Genomic DNA, 24,269 nt, shown 5'->3' with positions numbered 1-24,269 from the left:
GCCTCTACATGTTATAGTGAAAGGAAGAGTTACATGTCTCTCACTTTAAATCAAAAGCTTGAAATGATTACGCTTACGAGGAAGACATGTCAAAAGCTAGGTCTGTTGTACCAAATTAAGTTAGCCAGGTTGTGAAAGCAAAGGAAAAATTCTTGAAGGAGATCGAAAGTCCTCCTCCAGCAAACACATGAATGATAAGAAAACAAAACAGCCTTATTGCTGATATAGAGTAAGTTCAAGTGGTCTGGGTAGTAAATAAAACCAGCTACAACATTCCCTTATGACAAAGCCTAATCCATAGCAAAGCCCTAACTCTATTCAGTGTTATGAAGGCTGAGAGAGGTGGGGATGCTGCAGAATAAAAGTTGAAAGCTGGCAGAGGTCAGTTATAAGGTATAAGGAAAGTCACCCCCATAAAAGTACAAGGTGAAGCAGCAAGGGCTGATATAGAAATTGCAGCAAAATCTCCAGATCTAGCTAAGGTAATTGATGAAGGAAGTTTACACTAAAAACAGATTTTCAGTGTAAACGAAACAGCCTTCTACTGGAAGAGGATGCCATCTTCTAGGACTTTGCTAGTTAGAGAGAATTCATGGCCTAGCTTCAAAGCTACAAAGGACAGGCTGACTCTTGTTAGGGGATCTTGCAGCCAATGACTTTAAGTTGAAGCCAGTGCTCATTTGCCATTCCCAAAATCTGAAGAATCCTGAAGAATGATGCTAAATCCACTCTGCCCATGCTCTAGAAATGGAGCAACAAAGCCTGGATAACAGTGCATCGATTTATAGCATGGTTTACTGAATATTTTAAGCCTACTGTTGAAACCTACTGCCCAGAAAAAAAGTTTCCTTTCAAAATATCACTGCTCCTTGATGATGCGCCTAGTCGCCCAAGAGCTCTGACGGAGATGAATTGTTTTCGTGCCTCTTAACACAGTGTACTTTCTGCAGCGTATGGAGCAGCAAAGAGGAATTTTGACTTTCAAGCCTTATTATTTATTAATAAGGACTATATTTCATGAGGCTAAATGCTGTAGATAGTGATTCCTTTGATGGATCTGGACAAAGTAAATTGAAAACCTTCCGAAAGGATTGAGCATTCTGGATGTCATTAAGAACATTCATGATCCATGGGAGGTCAGAATATCAACATGAACAAGAGTTAGGAAGAATTTGATTCCAACCCGTATTGATGACTTTGAAGGGTTCAAGACTTTAGTGGAAGAAGTAACTGCAGATGTGCAGAGAGCAAGAGACCAACAGTAAGAAATGGAGCCTGAAGATGTTACTGAATTGTTGCAGTCTCATGAGAAAACTTGAATGGATAAGGTGTTGCTTCTTATGGGTGAGCAGAAAAAAAGGTTTCTTGAGATGGAATCTATTCCTGGTGAAGATGCTGTGAACATTGTTGAAGTGACAACAAAGGATTTGAATATTACATAAACCAAATTGATAAAGCAACTGCAGGGTTTGGGAGGATTGACTCCAATTTTGAAAGAAATTCTACTGTGCAAAATGCTTACAAACAGCATTGCATGCTACAGAGAAATTTTTTGTGAAATGAAGAGTCAATCAGTGTGACAGACTTCGTTGTTGTCTTAAGAAATTGCCACAGCCACCCCAATCTTCAGCAACCACTACTCTGATCAGTCAGCAGCAAACAAGGGAAGACCCTCCATCAGCAAGATTACCACTCTTTGTAGGCTCAGATGATCGTTAGCATTTTTAGCAATAGAATTTTTAATTAAGGTATGTACATTTTTTTTTTTTAGATGTAATGCTATTTCAGACATAATGTAGACTACAGTATAGTGTAAACATAACTTTTACATGCACCGGGAAACCAAAAAATTTGTGTGACTCTCCTTAAAGATAGTTCCTTTATTGTGATACTCACTTTATTATGATGATCTGGAACTGAACTCACAATATATCCAAGGTATGCCTCTATATATAATATGTTAGGTATATATAAGCTATTATATATTATGTAGGAATAAAACTATTTCAAGAGAAGTATATACAGATATATAAAAACTGGTATACATTATTTCAGAACATATCTATGCAGCATTACTCAATCTTTATTATTTTCCCAGTTAGGTATTTGATTAAATATAGAATCACATTTGATAGTTTCCCCACTCCTGGCACTCTCGTTTCTTCTTGGCTAATTTGTTCCTCTGAGAAATATCAGCCAACCTGTTTCTCGCCTTCTTTTTTTTTTTTTTTGAGACAGAGTTTCCCTCTGTTGCCCTGGCTGGAGTGCTGTGGCACAATCTCGGCTCACAGCAACCTCCACCACTTGGATTCAAGTGATTCTCGTATTTCAGCTTCCCGAGTAGCTGGAATTACAGGCACATACCACCATGCCTGGCTAAATTTTTTTGTATTTTTAGTAGAAACCAGGTTTCACCATGTTGGCCAGGCTGGTCTCAAACTCCTGACCTCACGTGATCCGCCCACCTCAGCCTCCCAAAGTGTTGAGATTACAGGCTTGAGCCACCGCGCCTGGCCCCTTGTCTTATTTTATAGTTTAAGTGTTTCTGCTGTGTTTTTTTTTTTTTTTTTTTTGAGATGGAATTTCGCTCTTGTTGCCCAGGCTGGAGTGCAGTGGCGTGATCTCAGCTCACCGTAGCCTCCTGCTTCAGCCTCCCAAGTAGCTGGGAATACAGGCATGCACCACCATGCCTGGCTAGTTTTGTATTTTTCATAGAGATGGAGTTTCTCCATGTTGATCAGGCTGGTCTTGAACTCCCAACCTCAGGTGATCCGCCTACCTCAGCCTCCCAAAGTGCTGGGATTACAGGCGTGAGCCACCGCGCCCAGCTCTGCTGTGTTTTTCTTAAATAACTGTGCTTGCTTATCTCTGTCAGAGCACTTAGCACACTGTAGTTGTCTCTCTGCGTCATTTCTGTGAATTCCGTTGAGTGATGAGTTTCAGTGTGTCTTGGGTCTCTAGGTGTAGCAGGGAATCTGTTATGTAGTAGACATAACATACATATTTTTTAAATGAAAGAAATGGAGAACTCTCATTATTTGCCACTGTAATAACAACTAGCATTTTGCTTTTTTCCCTAAATTTTTGTGGTAAACATAAAAATTTACAGTATTAACTATTTTTAAGTGTACAGTTGAGTTAATGTTAAGTACTTTCTGCAACCAGTTATTGTGCAACTAATCTCCAGAACTCTTGTTCATCTTCCAAGACTCTGTAAGCTCTATAACCCTAAACTCCCTTCTCTTTGGCTAGTGGCAATCACCATTCTTTTTGTTTCTATGAATTTGACTTCTTATACCTCATATAAGTGGAATCATACAGTATTTGTCTTTTTTGAAGGGGGGCTGGCTTATTCACTTAATGTCCTTAGCTTCCCCTCATGTTTTATCAAGTGTTAGAATTTCCTTCATCAGGGCTTTTTAGTATTCCATTGTGTGTATATATACATTTTTCATTCATCTGTTGATGGACAGGTGGGTTGCTTCTACCTTTTGACTTTTGTGAATAATGTTGCTTTTAACATGGGTATGCAGCTACCATTTTTTGACACTGATTTTTTATTTTTAGATGGGCACTCTGGTTTTTTAAAAATGATAAAAGCAAAACTTGGCAAGCAAACCTGCGGCTGATCTCCAAGTTTGATACTGTTGAAGACTTTTGGGCGTAAGTAACCATTTGTTTTAGTATGTTTGTTGTTTTATTCATTGTGTAGTTTTTTAATTTTTAAGTCGAATTCACAAAATGAAGCATGAGTTAAACAGTTAATGAATGTTCATCTATTTTTTATCTCCTCACAAAAGTTTGAATTGGTGATTATGCTTTATTAGTTTTACAGAGCTTCAATCTTGTCATCCCCCAGCCCCAATTATTCTGTTTCTTGTCCTGAGATATCCTTAGCTCAAGAATCCATTATTGCCCTTAGAACTTTTGACAGCTAGTTGGAACTTGTTCCACTCTTGGTTGCCAAGATACATTTGCCTCATAACTGGGTATTGCAGTGCGTTGTTGGGTCCTCATTTCTGCAAACTGTTTTCAGTGCAATATCTGGAATTTCCTGTACCAGAGATTTTAAGATATCAAAGGCTGAAGTGTTCAGAATTCACGGTTTGTCAAGGGAATGCCAGTATCTATCATGATACTTTATTCATTTCATTATACTTTGATCAACCTCAAGAAGAATAGTTGAAATATTTTTGAAATTTTGTTTCTGTATAGCAGAAAGTTGAGAATTGGGATCATCAACTTTTGCATGACCTTAAAACAAAATTTAAGGCTGGGCTCAGTGACTCATGCCTGTAATACTAATACTTTGGGATGCTGAGGCAGGAAGATCACTTGCAGCCAGGAGTTCAAGACCAACCTGGTCAACATGAGTCCCTGTTTCTCTATAAAATAAATAAAATTAAAAATTGTAAAGTCTATTTCAAGAAGTTTTGATAATTGATTCTCTTAAAAACAAAGTTAATCCAGTGTGTCTAATTTACTTGGAGGATGACTAGGGAGGTACTATTTGAGACCATGAAAGGCAAAACTCTTTAATAAGCACTTTAAATTACCTAGCAGTTATCTAAGTATTCTAACTTGTACATCTTTTTTTAGGATCATATACGTGCTGAATTAGTGATGCTGCTCTTATGTTTTAATGTAACCCCCTCAAGATATTCTGCTCATACAAAGAAATAGATTGTGGTATAAAATTTATACATATATATGTACATCTTCAACAGCAGAAACAATATTTTTCTGTATATTTCCAGTGCTTGGCTTCTAATTGATATTTTGTATTCATTTGTGTTGCTGAAAAAAGCAAAGCATACGATTAAAACCATAAACTTTGAGAGTATTTGAGAACGTTCATTTGAGAGTAAACTTTGAGAGTATTTATTTTTTATTAAAAGCATTGACACTTAATAATAACTACATTTAAGGCCTAATAATTTATAGGTCTAGTTTTCTAGTTAAACTAGGATTATTCTTCTTTGCCCATCATCAAAACATCAAGTAGTTTTTCTTCTCTAGTTTTGTTTATTCAGGACTCTTAAATAACTCCAGTCTTCTGCACCCAAAAAAAAAAAAGCTTTTCATTTTCCTACAGAGAAAAAGGAAGCCTTGAGCCACCTTCCCCAATCAGATTTGCATGTATCTAGTTTGTTTGGCTTTTACCAGTTTACATAATTCTACCTTCTAATTAGAACAGTTCTCCACGCTTCAGTTACGTGTAGTCAATGTCATTACATAGTAGATTTTTATACCATAACTTAGAGATATGAAGGATTTTTCAGTTTTCTATAAATGTGTGGGCCACTTCCTAATTTCTGTTTTTTTCTAGCAAATTTATTGCAAATAACCATTGAGTCCTTTTGTATTTATCCAGACTGCATAGTCTTAGGATTCTGTTTAGATGTGCCATTATAAATTCTCATGATGGACTTACTTGAGAGACCTTTGAGCACCACAGAAGAGAAAGGAGGCAGCAAAAGGGAAAAAGTATTTTATTGAAGGTCATTCCACAATATCCATTTATTTTATGAAATTAGTAGCGCTAATTTTATAGTCACTTAGTATTCAGGCTTTTTTTGTTGCCTAGTGGAGGCTGTCATTGATGATATAGTTGGGAGTTACCATTAGGTAGTGACTCAGCAAACCTTATGTGGTCTTAGGTTGTCTCACCTAAACTATATTTGTGTGTTATACTATGGAATTTGATTTAAAGATGCCAACTTCTTTCTTAAATCTTTTTTTTTTTTTTTTTTTGAGATGGAGTCTAGCTTTGTCACCAGGCTGAAGTGCAGTGGGGTGATCTCGGCTCACTGCAACCTCCGCCTCCTGGGTTCAAGCAATTTTCCTGCCTCAGCCTCCCTAGTAGCTGGGATTACAGGCGCATGCCACCGTGCCCGGCTAATTTTTGTATTTTTAGTAGAGACGGGGTTTCATCATGTCGGTCAGGCTGGTCTCGAACTCCTGACCTCGTGATCCACCTGCCTCAGCCTCCCAAAGTGCTGGGATTACAGGCGTGAGCCACCGCACCCGGCCCTTAAATCTTTACCTGAAATATTCCTAGATGGGGTTAACATGGCACCAGGAGAGCCAGACTAAGGATAGTAGAATCATCCATGGTCTGTAGACACAGCTAAGATCATTATTTCTGCCATCTAATATTGGAGACAAGCAAAAGATTCTGAAGAGTTGCCAATTTTTAAATCAATTTTGCTGTAAAAGACTACAGGAGATCAAGTGATCTAAGCCTCCTACCTTCAGGCAAGCAACTAAGTCATCGCAAATGTTATTCTGTTATTTTGATACTTGGGAAATAGTTTAGAAATACAGACTGCAGGGTTCCATCTCGTATTTAGGTGATTATAATCCCAAGATGTAGGGCTTGGAACTATATTTATTTATTTATTTTTCTAAAATCAGTTTTAAAGTGATTATTATGTTGACTAACCAGTGACAGTTCGTGGTGTTTGGGAACCATTGATCTATTCTACTCTTGGATACCCTCAAGGATAATGACTGTTTCAGTCATGCAATCCTGATGGTCAGGAAGTTCATCATTTCTGGTTTGTTTTTTTTTATGTTTGTGAAAAAAACTGTGTATTAACTTCAGAAATTATTTCATCTACTTAAAGCCACCTTATACCTCTCTTCTCAGTTTCTTATATATATACATATGTATGCACTGAGTTAACTAACGTAAAATATATTTTTGTCAGAGCAGTCACTAGAAGTTTTTTTGAAAATTATACCTGTCATCTGAAGTTGATTATTTAACTGCTTTTAAGATCTGTTTTGTCCATTTTAGAAATTGACTCCTTAGAAACAAGTAAACATGAACTTTTATCTGTTTATTTTCATCATATGTTCTAAATGTATATATATGTAAGCACCTAAACTCTATATTACATAGTCTGTGTTTTTAATTGTTATTTTCTTTTACCTAGTCTGTACAACCATATCCAGTTGTCTAGTAATTTAATGCCTGGCTGTGACTACTCACTTTTTAAGGTATGCTTAATTGGTGATTTTATATATTTATTATAGGACTGGGCCATTTGGTATTCATTAAGAAATCTTACCATAAACTTAGGAATATTTGATAGTGTGATGAATAGGCTGATAATTTAATTGGCTGTAGTATGCTTTAGTATCAATATATCTTACTCTATTTGTTTATAAAAATTGAGAGAGAGTTACTCTGTGGGAACATACTGAGATTGATTTTGATGAGAGCTTTGATTATCCAGTCTACTCCTTCCTTTATATATTTGAGCAGACTGAGTTTATCAAGCATTCTTAACCTTAGGAGCATGGGTCCTTGGAATACTTATTATTGGGCTTTGTCAGGTGGTAGGGGGACAGGACATTCATTAACTGAAATTGCATAGTTTTTGCATATATTTTCTAGCTGTAGAAATGTACAGAGCTTCTAAAATATGTTTGCTTCTCAGAAAGTTTAAGAACCTTCAAATTAAGTGAAACCCAAGATTTGATAGCTAATAAGTGACAAAGCCAGGACTCTAATTCTGCAATGTCATGCCTCTGGCTTTAAGTCTTATGTGCTGTTTAAAAACTACATCAATGGCAGTTTTATGGGCAATAAAGTAAGAAGTTGACAGTGTTGTTGCTTAACTGTTTCTAATGATTATCTCTCAAAGTCAAGGTAACAATGTTGTGTAATACTGTTGTCTTCTAACCCTGTAGGATGGTATTGAGCCTATGTGGGAAGATGAGAAAAACAAACGGGGAGGACGATGGCTAATTACATTGAACAAACAGCAGAGACGAAGTGACCTCGATCGCTTTTGGCTAGAGACAGTAAGGTTTTAAAAGTATAAAGCAGTTTTAGAGGTAGTTTTGGAATACTGATACTTAAGATATGTTATGTTTTACATTTGTTACTTAATTTAAGAGAAGGATGCCCAACACTAGAAAATCAGGGTCAGTAATTATTTTTGTTCTGTCATATGACTCCTGTTTATAGTACAGTGAAACATCCTACCACATTATAAGTCAGATATTTTAAGTGATTGGCAGTTGACTCTCACCACAATAAGCTCACTGTGGTCATTTCATTAACCTCAAAATTATAGAACCTTACATTTTGTATGATTGAAGTTTTTGCAACCCTCTTACAGCATTGCTATATGTATACTAAACTTTTAAATATTTATATTTTTAGAGCGAGGGTCTTGCTCTGTTGCGCAGGCTGGAGTGTGGATATTTATTTATATGGCTCACTTCAGCCTCACCCTCTGGGTTCAAGTGATCCTCCCACTTCAGCCTCTTAAGTAGCTGGGACTACAGGTGCATGCCACCATGCCCAGCTAATTTTCTAATTTTTTTCCTAGAGATGGGATCTTGCTATGTTGCCCAGGTTGGTCTCAAACTTCTGGCCTCAAGTGATCCTCCCACTTCAGCCTCCCAAAGTGCTGGAATTACAGGTGTGAGTCACTGTACCTGTCCCACTAAACTTTTTAGATCAGTGAAGCAAATAATAAAATTGTTGTGTACTACCATTTGACCTACATGTTGTGATATTAATTGGAACTTCTGGCTTTACAAGACAAATTAAATATGAGATAATAAGCATTTTCTGTAGACAGAGATTCCAAACCCCAAGCTTATAGGAGCGGGGTTTGTAGTCTCTTTTGTATCCCTAGCACTTGAAACCGTGCCTGGTTTATAGTTAGCACTTGTTAAGTTAATCACTTTAAATGTTTGAATAAGTGACTATTTTGCTTTTTTTTAGAGACAGTGTCTTGTTCTGTCGCCCAGGCTAGAGTGCAGTGGGGCCATCATAGCTCACTGTAGCCTCCTGGGTTCAAGCAATCATCCTGCCTTAGCCTCTCAAGTAGGTGGGACTACAGGTGCATGCCAGCACACCCAGCTAATGAATGAATGACTTTTTAAGAAGAAAATTCTGTTTTTGAGAAGGAAGATCATGAGCAAATACTATTTTTGAATTCCACATTAAAAAGTCAGGACATTTCCATTTTGCAGTTAAAAAAAATCTTCTGGAGATGGATGGTAGTAGGGATGGTTGTACAACAATGTTGAATGTACTTAACACCACTGAACTGTACACTTAAAGGTGGTTAAAATGGTAAATTTTATGTTATTTGTATTTTACCACAATTAAGAAACCTGTTAGGGCTGGGTTCACACCTGTGATCTCAACACTTCAGGAGGCCGAGGCAGGCATTTCACTTAAACTCAGGAGTTCAAGACCAGTTTGGGCAACATGGCAAAACCCTGTCTCTACAAAAAATACAAAAATTAACTGGGTATGGTGACATGTCCCTGTATGTATGCCCACCTACTCAGGAGGCTGAGGTGGGAGGATCATTTGAGCCCAGGATGTTGAGGCTGCAGTGAGCTGTGATGATCCCACTGCACTCCAGCCAGGGTGACAGAGCAAGACCGTGTCTCAAACAACTACAACAAAAAACCAGACCATTAACAAATATTCATAAAAAATAAGAACAAGAGATTAACCATGAATAGCTATTTTTGTTATTCTATTAATATTTGTTTGCTCGTAAATATAAGCAGCAGCAGAGCAAATGAATATTAATAAAATCAGCTTTTATGTCTGCCATGGCATTAACTGCCAAATTTGCTGAAAAAGGCTGATTTGATAGTAAATAAATGAATGAGTATTTAAAAGTCAGGACAGATCTATATATGCAAATAAAATTTACACATTTAAAAAATTAACTCTTGATTTAAAAACTGTCTTTAGTTATCTATGCAAATACAGAAGAGACATTTGCAGTGTAATGAGCTTGTTTATAATCTATTAAATGTAATTTGGGATTTTTTTTTAAGCTTCTGTGCCTTATTGGAGAATCTTTTGATGACTACAGTGATGATGTATGTGGCGCTGTTGTTAATGTTAGAGCTAAAGGTGATAAGATAGCAATATGGACTACTGAATGTGAAAACAGAGAAGCTGTTACACATATAGGGTAAGTTTTGCTCTTTGCCTACTTATTTTACAGTATTAAGATGAGTAAAACCAGAAGTTATTTTATTTGTAGCTTTAGAAATACTTCAGTTTGTAGATCCTGTTTTCCTTGTATTGTTTTCGTGAACACTTTTATAATTTTGAACGGCTCAGTTGGTGTGCAACGTCTTGTTTTTTTGGGTTTTTTCACAGCTATTTATTTATTTATTTATTTAGAGATAGAGTCTCACTCTGTTGTCCAGGCTATATAGTACAGTGGCATGATCTAGGCTCACTGCAACCTCCGCCTCCTGGGTTCAGGAGATTGTTATGTCTCAGCCTCCCGAGTAGCTGGGAATACAGGCGCATGCCACCATGCTTGGGTAATTTTTATATTTTTAGTAGAGACCAGGTTTTGCCATGTTGGCCAGGCTGGTCTTTTAACTTCTGGTCTCAAGTGATCCGTCCACCTCAACCTCCCAAAGTGCTATCATTACAGGCATGAGCCACTGCGCCTGGCCTTGTTCATATGTTTTTTATTTCTGTAAAATTGCTTTTTCTTAGCAGTGAAGTATATAACCACTAGAGCACTCTCCTTTGGCATGTAGCATTTTTTATTCATTCACAAATGAGAATGTATTATTTCCTACTTTGAAAGTGCTGTTTGAAAAAAAGTACTACTTTGAAAAGAGCTAATGTATGCTCGTAATAATAATTCAGTGATTATTGGCAAATAGTATATGTGCATTTAAAGCATGTGTGTTTACTACATACAATTTTCATTAAAATTTATATAACGTATCTTGGTTTTTGTTCCATGTTTAAAACCCACATATGTAGGGTTTTATTAAACCTTTTTTTGTAAATTTTATTCTTTGCAAAAGTGGCTTTTTTTTTTTTTTTTTTGAGACAGGGTCTCACTGTGTTATTCAGGCAAGAGTGCAATGGTGCAGTCATGGCTCACTTCAGCCTCAACCTCCTGGGCTCAGGTGATCCTCCCACCTCAGCCACCCAATTAGCTGCAACTACAGGTGTGTATGACCACACCTGGCTATTTTCTTGTATTTTTTGTAGAGAAGAGGTTTTGCCATGTTGCCCAGACTGGTCATGAACTCCTGGACTTGATCAAGCCACCTCAGCCTTTCAAAGTGCTGAGATTACAGGCGTGAGCCACCATGCTAAACCAGCTGACATTTTTTTTCTAACTAAGATTTCTTTTTACCTCAATTATATTAGTAATATTTGACACCAGGCGCAGTGGCTCACACCTGTAATCCCAGCACTTTGGGAGGCTGAGGCAGGTGGATCACGAGGTCAGGAGATCGAGACCATCCTGGCCAACACGGTGAAACCCCGTCTCTACTAAAAATACAAAAAAAACAATTAGCTGGGCGTGGTGGCGGGCGCCTATAGTTCCAGCTACTTGGGAGACTGAGGCAGGAGAATGGCATGAACCCGGGAGGCGGAGCTTGCAGTGAGCCAAGATTGGGCCACTGCGCTCCAGCCTGGGAGACAGAGCGAGACTGTCTCACCAAAAAAAAAAAAAAAAAAAAAAATTTTGACTTACAATTTTATGTTAAAATTAAGTGCTGGTCAGTCAGTGGTCAAAATGTTTGGTTTGCCCCTTTGTGATTTTTCAAATATTATTAATTTTTCTTTTTAAAATTAATTAATTTTTTGAGACAGAGTCACACTCTGTTGCCCAGGCTGGGGTGCAGTAGCGCGATCTCGGCTCACTGCAACCTCCACCTCTTGGGTTCAAGTGATTCTCTTGCCTCAGCCTCCTGAATAGCTGGGACCACAGGCCTGAGCCACTGCAGTATTTTTTGTAGAGACAGGGTTTCGCCATGTTGGCCAGGCTGGTGTCAAACTCCTAGCCTCAAGTCATCCACCTGCCTCAGCCTCCCAAAGTGCTGGGATTTCAGGCGTGATCCATTGCTCTCAGCCATGTAAATTTTTATGTGAACATAATTTATTTCTGGATCAAAAGGTATAGGGATTTTCTACATTTCATGCTATATGGGGTTCCATAAGAGAAAAGAGTTGATTTGTCATCATATTTTAATGTTTCTTCCAGCATCAAAACCTAATTTTGGAGAATTTACTTTTTTTTTTTTAAACAAGAGTTAGATTAATTAAGAATTTTTTTCCCACGGAAGTTTTGTATTTTTGTCAATATTAAATGTTTTTGAGTGTATATTAAGACTTCAGATTTTCAAATGAAGATTTTCTTTTTTAACCCTTCCAATTTGCATGACTCAATGGTCGCAAAATGGCATTTTTAATAATTAAGTATAATTGAAAGGAATGTATTGCATTATAATGCAAATTTGATAATTAACACTTTAGTTACCATAAAATTACTTTTTAATACCTTATTTTAGGGGGAAGGTGGTAAATCTTCTGGAAGGTGTAAAAAAACCTATCCTAGTGTCATGTTGGAGGTTGGAGGATTTAACTCCATTAATATCTTTATTCCTTTAATTTTATTTGATTTTTGCTTATTTTTGAATTTTTACTATTTTTTTCCTAAAGATTCTTTTTTCTTTTTTTTTGAGATGGAGTCTTGCTCTGTCACCCGGGCTGGAGTGCAGTGGCACAATCTCACTCAAGCTCACTGCAAGCTCCGCCTCCCAGGTTCACGCCATTCTCCTGCCTCAGCCTCCCGAGTTGCTGGGACTACAGGCACCCACCACCACACCCGGCTAATTTTTTGTATTTTTAGTAGAGGCGGGGTTTCACCATGTTAGCCAGGATGGTCTCGATCTCCTGACCTCGTGATCCGCCCGCCTCGGCCTCCCAAAGTGCTGGGATTGCAGGTGTGAGCCACTGCGCCCGGCCAAAGATTCAAATTTTTAAGATGACCTATGAAGCTCTCTGTGATCTTCCTCTGAAACCTTGTCAGCTTTATCTCATGTTCACTTTACTTACGAGCCCTAGCCACACAGCCTAATTTTTATTTCTCAGCTTTCAGATGTGCTCATTCTCTTAACATTATCCTTTTGACCTCGTGATATTTAAAGGGGAAGACTTCTCTAATATTGTAGATGAGATTAGAATCTCCTTGTTATACAGTATCGCAGCCCTTATATTTACTCTTTGGCACTCATGACAAGTGCCATTTTATTCTTGCAATAGAGTCATGTCTTACTTGAAAATTAGGTTGTAAAGTTAGTATGTAAAGCAGAAATTACATTCTCCCTCGAAGTGCTTCATTCACTCCCTTGAAGTGTTTAATCTCCCTCAAAGTGTTTAGTTTTTGTGCAGTCTTATAGCAGGTATGGTTAATATAATTTGTGTAGTAATATACAATATTTGCTAGGGTTCAGACGTGAAATGTAAGATTTTAGATCAAAGAATGAAAATAAACATATTTGTTTTACAGATTTCTGTTTTTAAGTATGCATGTGATACAGGTCTGTCATGTATTTGTGATTATTTGATTATGTTTCCTCTACTAGACTATAAATGCAGTCAGCTCAGGGACTGTCCTTACTTTGTTCACTGTTGATTTAGTAATAATTATAGTATCATAATAAGTAACAATATAATAATATAGTAATGCTCCTGTAATTTAGTAATAACATACCTGACTCGCTCTCAAATATTTTAAAAGTAATTAACCAAGAATATCACAAAAATGAAGAGTAAATTGTGCTGAAAGGAAAAGGGTGTATAATTAATTTCCTATTTTACTCTCAAGTCTATATTTTTTAATATAAAGACTAATAACCCTAAATTTTTAAATGTATTTCTTGTGAGTAAAAGTTAATGGCTACTTTTTTCTTCTTTTTTTTTTCTTCTAGGAGGGTATACAAGGAAAGGTTAGGACTTCCTCCAAAGATAGTGATTGGTTATCAGTCCCACGCAGACACAGCTACTAAGAGCGGCTCCACCACTAAAAATAGGTTTGTTGTTTAAGAAGACACCTTCTGAGTATTCTCATAGGAGACTGCGTCAAGCAATCGAGATTTGGGAGCTGAACCAAAGCCTCTTCAAAAAGCAGAGTGGACTGCATTTAAATTTGATTTCCATCTAAATGTTACTCAGATATAAGAGAAGTCTCATTCGCCTTTGTCTTGTACTTCTGTGTTCATTTTTTTTTTTTTTTTTTTTTTTTTGGCTAGAGTTTCCACTATCCCAATCAAAGAATTACAGTACACATCCCCAGAATCCATAAATGTGTTCCTGGCCCACTCTGTAATAGTTCAGTAGAATTACCATTAATTACATACAGATTTTACCTATCCACAATAGTCAGAAAACAACTTGGCATTTCTATACTTTACAGGAAAAAAAATTCTGTTGTTCCATTTTATGCAGAAGCATATTTTGCTGGTTTGAAAGATTATGATGCATACAGTTTTCTAGCAATTTTCTTTGTTTCTTTTTACAGCATTGTCTTTGCTGTACTCTTGCTGATGGCTGCTAGATTTTAATTTATTTGTTTCCCTACTTGATAATATTAGTGATTCTGATTTCAGTTTTTCATTTGTTTTGCTTTTGTTTTTTTCCTCATGTAACATTGGTGAAGGATCCAGGAATATGACACAAAGGTGGAATAAACATTAATTTTGTGCATTCTTTGGTAATTTTTTTTGTTTTTTGTAACTACAAAGCTTTGCTACAAATTTATGCATTTCATTCAAATCAGTGATCTATGTTTGTGTGATTTCCTAAACATAATTGTGGATTATAAAACATGTAACATCATAATTACATTCCTAACTAGAATTAGTATGTCTGTTTTTGTATCTTTATGCTGTATTTTAACACTTTGTATTACTTAGGTTATTTTGCTTTGGTTAAAAATGGCTCAAGTAGAAAAGCAGTCCCATTCATATTAAGACAGTGTACAAAACTGTAAATAAAATGTGTACAGTGAATTGTCTTTTAGACAACTAGATTTGTCCTTTTATTTCTCCATCTTTATAGAAGGAATTTGTACTTCTTATTGCAAGGCAGTCTCTATATTATGTCTTCTTTTGTGGTGTCTTCCATGTGAACAGCATAAGTTTGGAGCACTAGTTTGATTATTATGTTTATTACAATTTTTAATAAATTGAATAGGTAGTATCATATATATGGAATTAAATTGATGTGGCTATCTTTGTTTTTTTATAAAGTAAGGCACAGTCCTTCAGTCTTAGGTAAATAATGTACTCTCTTAATATGTTAATACTCATGAGAATTGGGATCTGATGCATCACCATTTGATTGGTAGCAACAGTGGTTGTAAAACTTGGTTGCTGAATTGAGTTGTTTCTATGTAAGTGTCAAAATGATAGTGTAGGGAAAGTACAGGTGGTGGGGACATATGCATTAAGAATTCTGTTAGTGTTGCAATCTAAATAGAATGGAATAAACAGGTATTAAGACATATTTATAGTGGTAAATTGTTGTAGTATGGTATTCTGTAAACTTGAAAACTTGATCTACTCTTTGTAGGTATCATTTGAAAGCAAACTTGAAAATGTTTTGTACATAGTACATACTTGTATAGTCCTGTGAAATGAAGTATGGCTATCAGACCAAAGGATAAGCCAAACTGTAGGTAGCAGAATGGAAATTATTAGTTTGAGAGGAAAATTTGTCTTTGAATGGTGATTATGACTTAAATCATTTTAAAACTGATAAACTTGACAAAAACCCTGTATGAAATAAACATGAAATTAATAGCACTGATTTCATTGTAAAATTTTAAAGCAGTTTAAAGGGCACCACAGGTTATCACAGTACTCTCAATGCCACAAACACCTCTTGTTCAGTATTCTAGAAATACTGAATCTTCTGTGTTTATTATAATCTCAGCATACTGTACATAATATCTGCTAGTTAAACTTGGGTAATTGGTTAAGGTGACTTACTGTCTATGTCAATATGTATAGTTTTGAGTACTTCAAGAGTTTACTTAAAAGTGATGATGTTAGTGGTATGTTGGCAGTGGGTGGGACTGAAGTAGTATATCTATTATAAATTGATCTATTTTCTTAATTCTAAGATGAAGTCCAATTTTAAGCATCAGCTTTTAGGTGCAAAGGAGGAATTAACACATTAAATGTATACAGTTCTAAATTTTTGAAATAACTGATGTGTAGCATTTGATTATTGGTATTACCATTTTAGAATCATGATTTTATTTTAAACCTTTTTCCTGGGGACAAGAAAGGATAATAAATTACTCTGAATCACTTTTGGCAGTTGCCACTTAAATAGTACAGTGACTTGCAACTTTTATAACTTTATCAGCATCTTCTCTAAATACAAAATTAGGCTATATGTTATTTTCCAACTTACTGTTTTCTCTCTGTTTAGCAGGATATTATAAATAGATTAAATAGATATATTTTCTGTTTTTTTTTTTTTTTTGAGACGGAGTCTCGCTTTGTCTCCCAGGCTGGAGTGCAGTGGCGTGATCTCCCAGTAGCTGGGACTACAAGCACCTGCCACCATGCCCGGCTAATTTTTTTTGTATTTTTAGTAGAGACGGGGTTTCACTGTGTTAGCCAAGATGGTCTCAATCTCCTGACCTTGTGATCTGCCTGCTTCTGCCTCCCAAAGTGCTAGGATTACAGGCGTGAGCCACTGCACCCAGCCCAAATAGATATATTTTCATAATAGAGAATTGAAATAGTCTTTAATGGGTGAATAGCAGTTTATTGTAGGCATGTGACATTTCATTTAATGAATTTAAAGTTTATTATCCCAATTCTACAGAAGGATTTAATGCATACTATGCAATTAAATAATTATAACACTACGTAGTAATAATTTATGTGCCAGGCAGTAGTTTAGTCACTTTACATGCTTATTAACCTGCAGAATAATCTTTTGAGATGTAGGTGCTGTTACTGAGAATTTAACTTTGGCTTGTAAATTGCAAAGGGTGGATTTGAATTCTGGAAATTTGGTTCCAGAGACAATAATTACATAACACTTTCTCCATAGGGTACAGCCTGTCTATTGGCTATAGTAAATCACCTCAGCTTGTTATAGGTCGGGCATGCAAACATTTCTCCATTTTACTCCCTTTGGTAATGAATCTAGTAATAGATGGAAATTTTCCCTAGATTCACTGTGTTAGTCAGTTGGGGAAGTTTGGAGGCAAAGATACAGGAGTTTACGGGAGGTAGTGTAAGTAAATATAATCACATGCTATATAAGGAAGTTTTGGTCAGCAGCAGACCATATATAGGGTGGTGGGCCAGTAACATTGTAACACTGTATTTTTACTGTATCTTTTCCATGTTTTGTTATGTTTAGATACACAAATAACATTATGGAGTATTCAGTATGGTAACATGCCATACAGGTTTGTAGCCTAGGAGCAGTAATAGACTGTTCCCTGAAGCCTATATTTGTGGTAGGTTTATACCATTCAGGTTTGTGTAAGTACACAACGAAATCATCTAATGGCCCGTTTCTCAAAACATATTCCCATCATTAATCAATGCATGGTCATGTTTTCATATACATTTTAAGCTTCTGTATTCTAATCTAATATAAATGGCAAAATAAGGCAAAATATTCAAACTGATAGGCATTGAGATTCTTAAATGCTAAAGTTGCATTCAAAAGGATAATTTTAGGCGTTGTGACAAAGCAGTGTTATATTTTAAAGTTAATGACAAGGCTATGCACCTTTTATCTCTAATTGTTTCTTACAGAATGTTTTTATTGAGTAGTAAAACAATAAATGTCAGATCCTTTTTATACAAATTCAAGATTGACATTGATAAACAAAACTTCAGCATATCACTCAAGGTCAGTGTAGAAATTGTGTGTCTGGCAACTTCTATAGTAATTTTATATTACTGTGACATTAGTATGTGATCACTTTTCTAGTAATGTTTTAAAAAAATATATCTTACAGGCCAGGCATAGTGCTTTATGCCTGTAATCCCAGCATTTTGGGAGGCCAAGGTGGCAGGATTGCATGAGTCCAGAAGTTCAACACCAGTCTGGGCAATAAAGTGAGACCCCATCGCTACAAACAAATTAAAAAATATTTATGTATGTGTGTAATATATATAATATATAACAAAACACATATATGTACGTGTATATATAGTATGTCTGGCAGAGTACAATTTAGGGGTTAAGACTGGTCCTTCACATATGGTGTGAGAAACACTGTTCACAGGTTGCTTTCCCCATTAGCCCAGGGCAACTCATTTGCCCATCATTTCCTAGAACAACCAGGTCTGTTACGTCTACAGTTTTCATCTTCATGCAGTTATGGATTTGGTGTCAAAAACTTTGGTCCTGTTCTCTACCATCTTAAAATAAACTCTTGTGTCCTGCTTTACTGTGAATTCCAAAGTAGGCATTAGGTAGCCTTCCTACTACCATAGTTTAGAGTTCAATATTCTTATGACCATTCTACTGGTAGAAGCAAAAAATGAACTTGTAGGCATGTGATCACATGTGCCTATGGTGCTGTCTTTTCCAATACAGCGGAACTAATTTTCATATTTTAATCTTGCAGCTCTGTTTACTTCATGCATTGTGATTTCTCAGTTTTGCACAGAACTCACTTCCCTACCTTTTCTGAAAAAAAGTATGTATTCACACATATATATATATTGAGCACCTCTATTTACTGTGTTCCACGTGCTGGGCATATAGCAAGAACAGAATGGTCTGGGGCCCTGCTCTAAAGAAGATTTAAAAGCAAACATATTAAAAATGCGTGAGTCTGGCCAGGAGCAGTGGCTCATGCCTGCAACCCCAGCACTTTGGGAGGCTGAAGCGGGTGAATCACCTGAGGTCAGGAGTTGAGACCAGCCTGGCCAACATGGTGAAACCCCGTCTCTAGTAAAAATACAAAAATTAGCCTGGCATGGTGGCATGCGCCTGTAATTCCAGCTACTTTGGAGACTGAGGCAGGAGAATCACTTGAGCCCAGGAGGTGGAGGTTGCAGTGAGCTGAGATCACGCCACTGCACTCCAGCCTGCGTGACAGAGCAAGACTCCATCTCAAAAAAAAACGTGTCCATAAGGTTCTACAAATAGCTGTTGTTACAGAAAATAGGACTAGGGTTTTATTACTGGGGATGATGCGGTCGAGGTAAATATAAAATGAGGTTGTTTCTTCTTTTTTTTATTTGAGACGGAGTCTTGTTTGCCAGGCTGGAGTGCAGTGGCGCGCTCTTAGCTCTGCCTCCTGGGTTCAAACGATTCTCTTGCCTCAGCCACTCGAGTAGCTGGGACTACAGGCGCGTGCCACCACACCCAGCTGATTTTTGTATTTTTAGTAGAGATGGGATTTCACCATGATGGCCAGGATGGTCTCGATCTTTTGACCTCGTGATCCGCCCACTTCGGCCTCCCAAAGTGCTGGGATTACAGGCGTGAGCCACTGCACCCGGCCCTGGTTGTTCTAAATACTCTTCCAGCTCTAAAACATTGATTCTAAACAGATCACATTCCAGGAGGACTCTAGCAAACCAGCATATGCAAATTATAGCTTTTGCAAGACCGTTTCTACTTTTATGTTACTGAACTCTATATGATTGTCCAAGTAAAGTTTTGTGTCTCTTTGATTATTTGATTGTACTTTAAAATTTTTTCACCATTCATTTAACATTTTTTAGCATACTGTAGTATTTTTAATGCAATTGTGTTTGCATTGGTGTGGCTTTAGAGGCTTCTCCAGCCACCTTCCCAAAACACTGATCTGTGATTTTTTTCTTTAATGTTTGGCCAAACATAATACATGCTTATTTTATTTTTCATCCCTACAGAAAGGTAGAAGATGAGAATTCTGTCTCCTATCCTACTGTTGTTTTTCAAGGTGCCACTCAAATTTCTTGTACGTGTCTAGAAACTTGTGCATACAATAGAAGTACACTGTGGCTGGGCATGGTGGCTCATGCCTGTAATCCCAGCACTTTGTGAAGCTGAGGTGGGTGGATCACCTGAGGTCAGGAGTTTGAGACCAGCCTGGCCAACATGATGAAACCCCGTCTTTACTAAAATTAGAAAAAATTAGCCAGGCGTGGTGGTGCGCGCCTGTAATCCCAGCTACTTGGGAGGCTGAGGCACGAGAATCACTTGAACTCGGGTGGCAGAGGCTGCAGTGAGCTGAGATCACGCCACTGCATTCCAGCCTGCGCAGCTGAGCCAGACTCCATCTCCAAAAAAAAAAGAAAAAAAAGATGTACAATATATGTAACTTTTTTCTTTGGACACAAAAATTCCATTAGCTTTGTTTTCTCATTTTTACTTGTCATGATGTATGTAGAACACATTATTTTTAGTGTCTGGTGTTCCACTATACAGATGTCTCGTTGGTTGAATTTTTGCCTTCACAGACCCTCAAGTTGTATTCGTATCTTTTTACACTAAGCATAAAGAAGACGGATTGGGGTCGGGTATGGTGGCTCACGCCTGTAATCCCAGCACTTCGGGAGGCTGAGGTGGGCGGATCACGAGGTCAGGAGTTCGAGACCAGCCTGGCCAACATACTGAAACCCCATCTCTAAAAATATGAAAAAAAAATTAGCCAGGCGTGGTGGTGCGCAGCTGTAGCCCCAGCTACTTGGGAGGCTGAGGCAGGAGAATCATTTGAACCCAGGAGGTGGAGGTTGCAGTGAGCATATTGCACCATTGCATTCCAGCCTGCGCGACAGAGGAAGACTCCATTTCAAAAAAAAAAAAAAAGACGGATTGATTTTCTTCAGCAGTATCAAGTGGCACTTACCATCCACCCCTTTAACACCCAAACCATTCTAATCCATGTATACAGACCATCATCTGTTTTGTTATTGTGTTCTATAATGCAGCTTTGCGAGTTATGCAGTTTTGGTCCTCATGATATTTTTCTGATTGGTTTTTAATGTATTTTGTTCTAACGAGCCAACATTGTTATACATGTAATCTGTTTATTTGCTAGATTGTACTCTTTCCCAAAGATGGGCTATGAACTAGCATCTACTTTCATTTTACCTATTTACCTGTAAACATTGAAAAAACAATCAAATGCAGTGATATTGGACCTAGTTTTAATTGTTATGCCTTATAATGAATTTAACTTCACAGTTTTCTAAATGAGAGCATTTCCCAAAGACATCTTTATGGTCATAACCAGTTTCCCTTGGCATTTGATTTATTTTTATTTTTATTTATTTATCTTTTTGAGAAGGGGTTTCACTCTTGTTGCCCAGGCTAGAGTGCAATGGCGTGATCTCGGGTCACTGCAACCTCTGCCTCCCTGGTTCAAGTGATTCTCCTGCCTCAGCCTCCAAGTAGCTGGGATTACAGGCATGCACCACCACGCCTGACTAATTTGTATTTTTAGAGACGGGGTTTCTCCGTGTTGGTCAGGCTGGTCTGAAACTTCCAACCTCAGGTGATCCGACCGCCGTGGCCTCCCAAAGTGTTGGGATTACAGGCGTGAGCCACAGCGTCTGGCCTGATTTGTTTTTAAGAGCATTATTTTTCTGCTTTATTTTGTGACTTCAACATTTGACTCAATTTTGGGTGAATGGTTTGTGCATGGTGCCTGACATCGTGTTTTGATGTGTAGTATATGCCATAGGACATGTGAGACAAGATGTGTCCCAACTTGACCTTGTTTTGTATTGTTTATGTCAAGGTGTTGAGTGTATTAGATATACTGTTGGGGCTCTGTGTTCTAGCTCTGCCTTTTAGATAATAACCATGGATAAATATTGCAATGTCCTGCATGTCTCCACACACGAGTTTTGTAACTGAGTCAGAATGATAAGTGATTAGTAAGCACATTTTTTCTCCTTTCAGGAAACCACTATTTTCCTTTTCTACATGCTGTTTTATAAGTAGTACTTTTATGAAGGTTGTCTTCAAATGTTCGCATCTTCCATTTCTACTGCCCTTGGGTTATCCATCCTGTCATTTTGTGCCAATCACTTTTTTTTTTAAACTTTTAAGTTCAGGGATGAAAGTATAGATTTGTTACATAGGTAAACTTGTGTCATGGGGTTTGTTGTACAGATTATTTCATCACCCAGGTGTTAAGCCTAGTATGCACTAGTTGTTTTTCCTGATCCTCTCCCTGCTCCCACCCTCCACCCTCTGATAGGCCCCAGTGTGTGTTGTTCCCCTCTATGTGTCCATGTGTTCTCATCATTTAGCTCCCACTTACAAGTGAGAATGTGGTGTTTGGTTTTCTGTTCCTGCATTAGTTTGCTAAGGATAATGGCCTCGAGCTCCATCCAAGTCCCTGTAAAGGACATGATCTTGTACTTTTTTATGGCTGCATAGTATTCTGTGGTGTATATGTACCAGATTTTCTTTATCCAGTCTATCATTAGGCATTTAGGTTGATTCCATGTTTTTGCTATTGTGAATAGTGCTGCAATGAACATACATGTGCACGTCTTTTTATAATAGAATGATTTATATTCTGTTGTGTATATACCCAGTAATGGGATTGCTGAGTTGAATGCTATTTCTGCCTTTAGGTCTTTGATGAATTGCCACACTGTCTTCCACAATGGTTGAACTAATTTACACTCCCACCAATGGTGAATAAGTGTTCACTTTTCTCCACAACCTTGTCAGCATCTGTTATTTTTTGACTTTTTAGTAATAGCCATTCTGACTGCTCACATCTATTTTGTAAATAAAGTTTTATTGAAACATGGCCTTACCCATTTGTTTACATATATTCATGGCTGTTTTTGTGCCACAATGTCAGAGTTGTCTTAAAGTAGACATAGACTATCTGGCTGTAAAGCCTGAGATATATACTAACTGGTTCTTTATGTAAAAAGTTTGCTGACCACCTACTCTAAACGTTTTGCAGTGATGGTAGTGTTGGCAAAAAACCAAATAGCTTACTCTCTTTAAATTTCCCTTTTACTTCCTACAAACTCCTAACACCATTTACGACTTTGTCATCAATATGGTCAACTAAGCTTGGTTTGCATGGCTCTACTTCCTTTCACCTTCCACTTAGGCAGTGTCTCCAAGTCCACTGCAGTTTCTATTTGTCTCCTGACTGTTACTGTATCAGTTCTTACCTAAATGACATAACAACTGATCTCCCTACTTTTTGCCTATGCCCTCAAATGTGCTCATTGTTGATCTATCTCCCTGTTAGGTGTTCTTTTTCTACTCTTTAGAAAGCAGCCAAGGAAACCAGGGTTCTCTCAAAGTGGAAAATACTGGAACTTATGTACTGTTATCATAATGATAGTTGGTGTTTTGAATTATAAGAATGATTCCAGGTGATTTCTGAATCATCCAATAAAGCTGTATTCACTCTGTAGGACTGTCTTAGTATTTCATGCATTACCTAAAGCAGCATGTAGTGTGGATTTATTTGTTCATTGCCTTATTGCAGGAAGTAAATTTAAAAATGAAGAAAAGGGAGAATGTGAAAAAATATTAAACCAAAAGTAAGGTTAGCATGCCAAATGCATTCCATAAAGCCCATTCTAAGTGACCACTCTTAAGTGAAGCAATTTACTCAAAGATGCTGATGTCATGCTTGGGCAACTTTCATTTGTGGGATACAATTTTTGCCCTAAGAAATCTAGCAGGCTATGCCAATGGAAGACAAGATCCAATAGATGTATACTTTATGATAACATTAAAGAAAAAGTAGCCACCCTCTCCAGAAAAGTGCATGCATGTTTGGGAGGCAGACAACCTGAGTTCACATTCTAGTTCTGCTATTAGCTGTATGAACTTAGTCAAAGTTAATTGAGCTTTCTAAGCTAGTTTCCTCATTTGTGAAACAAGGAGTAATACCTGTATCAGAGGGTAGTTGTGAGACTTTATGAATGAATTCCTGGGTGTACAGAATGTAACGTATGGCTTGGTGTGTAGCAAATGTTTAATGGATGTTAGCCTTCCCTATGTCTCGGTGAAGGAACACCTATAGTGTGAGTAATGCAGTGACTCTGTAACTCTTTTATGTTTTTTTTCTTTTTGTAGAGTTCATCAATGTAGGTTGATGAAATGATAAAAATTGCAATTCTGTAAATGTAACTGGGTGGTGATCCACATTTTGAGGCCCAAGTTTATAGTCCAGCCTAATTTATACAGTCTGAGGGTGTAACGTATGTTTCTTAATTTAATACTTCCTGATAAAGTTATGTGTTCTTCACCCCATGGTGGCAACACCTTGATGATTGATTATCATTTAATACATATACATCAAATTGTGTGCTACCGAGGACTTTATAGATCTCCTGAAGCTGCACTCAACAGAATTCTTGGCTGAGGATCCTTGTACAGTATTCCCAGATTAAGGCCCCCTGATCTAGAGGGATGATAATAGGTGCATAAATCTTTAAATCAGTGGTTAAGTCTGTTAGACCCAGCACCTCAT

General features: G+C 37.3%; 1 protein-coding gene across 4 annotated transcripts in view; it reads left to right on the top strand.

The window, feature by feature from the left end:
* Positions 1-15,631, top strand: part of EIF4E (eukaryotic translation initiation factor 4E) — a 50,621-nt gene extending 34,990 nt beyond the window's left edge. For 2 of the 4 annotated variants that reach the window (XM_063705442.1, XM_063705441.1), the window contains exons 3-8: positions 3,568-3,663; positions 6,942-7,005; positions 7,702-7,815; positions 8,349-8,441; positions 9,829-9,968; positions 13,753-15,631. In XM_063705442.1, coding sequence (XP_063561512.1) covers positions 3,568-3,663; positions 6,942-7,005; positions 7,702-7,815; positions 8,349-8,441; positions 9,829-9,968; positions 13,753-13,867 — 622 coding nt within the window. In that variant the 3' untranslated portion in view covers positions 13,868-15,631. The remainder of the gene's footprint in view (positions 1-3,567; positions 3,664-6,941; positions 7,006-7,701; positions 7,816-8,348; positions 8,442-9,828; positions 9,969-13,752) is intronic. The other 2 variants (XM_019025023.4, XM_031010348.3) reach the window with 1 other exon arrangement.
* The last annotated feature ends 8,638 nt before the right edge of the window (positions 15,632-24,269 follow it).

This window comes from Gorilla gorilla, chromosome 3 (genome assembly GCF_029281585.2).
Source record: "Gorilla gorilla gorilla isolate KB3781 chromosome 3, NHGRI_mGorGor1-v2.1_pri, whole genome shotgun sequence".
Classification (NCBI taxonomy): Eukaryota; Metazoa; Chordata; class Mammalia; order Primates; family Hominidae; genus Gorilla; species Gorilla gorilla.
This window is presented reverse-complemented; position numbering and strand designations above follow the sequence as displayed.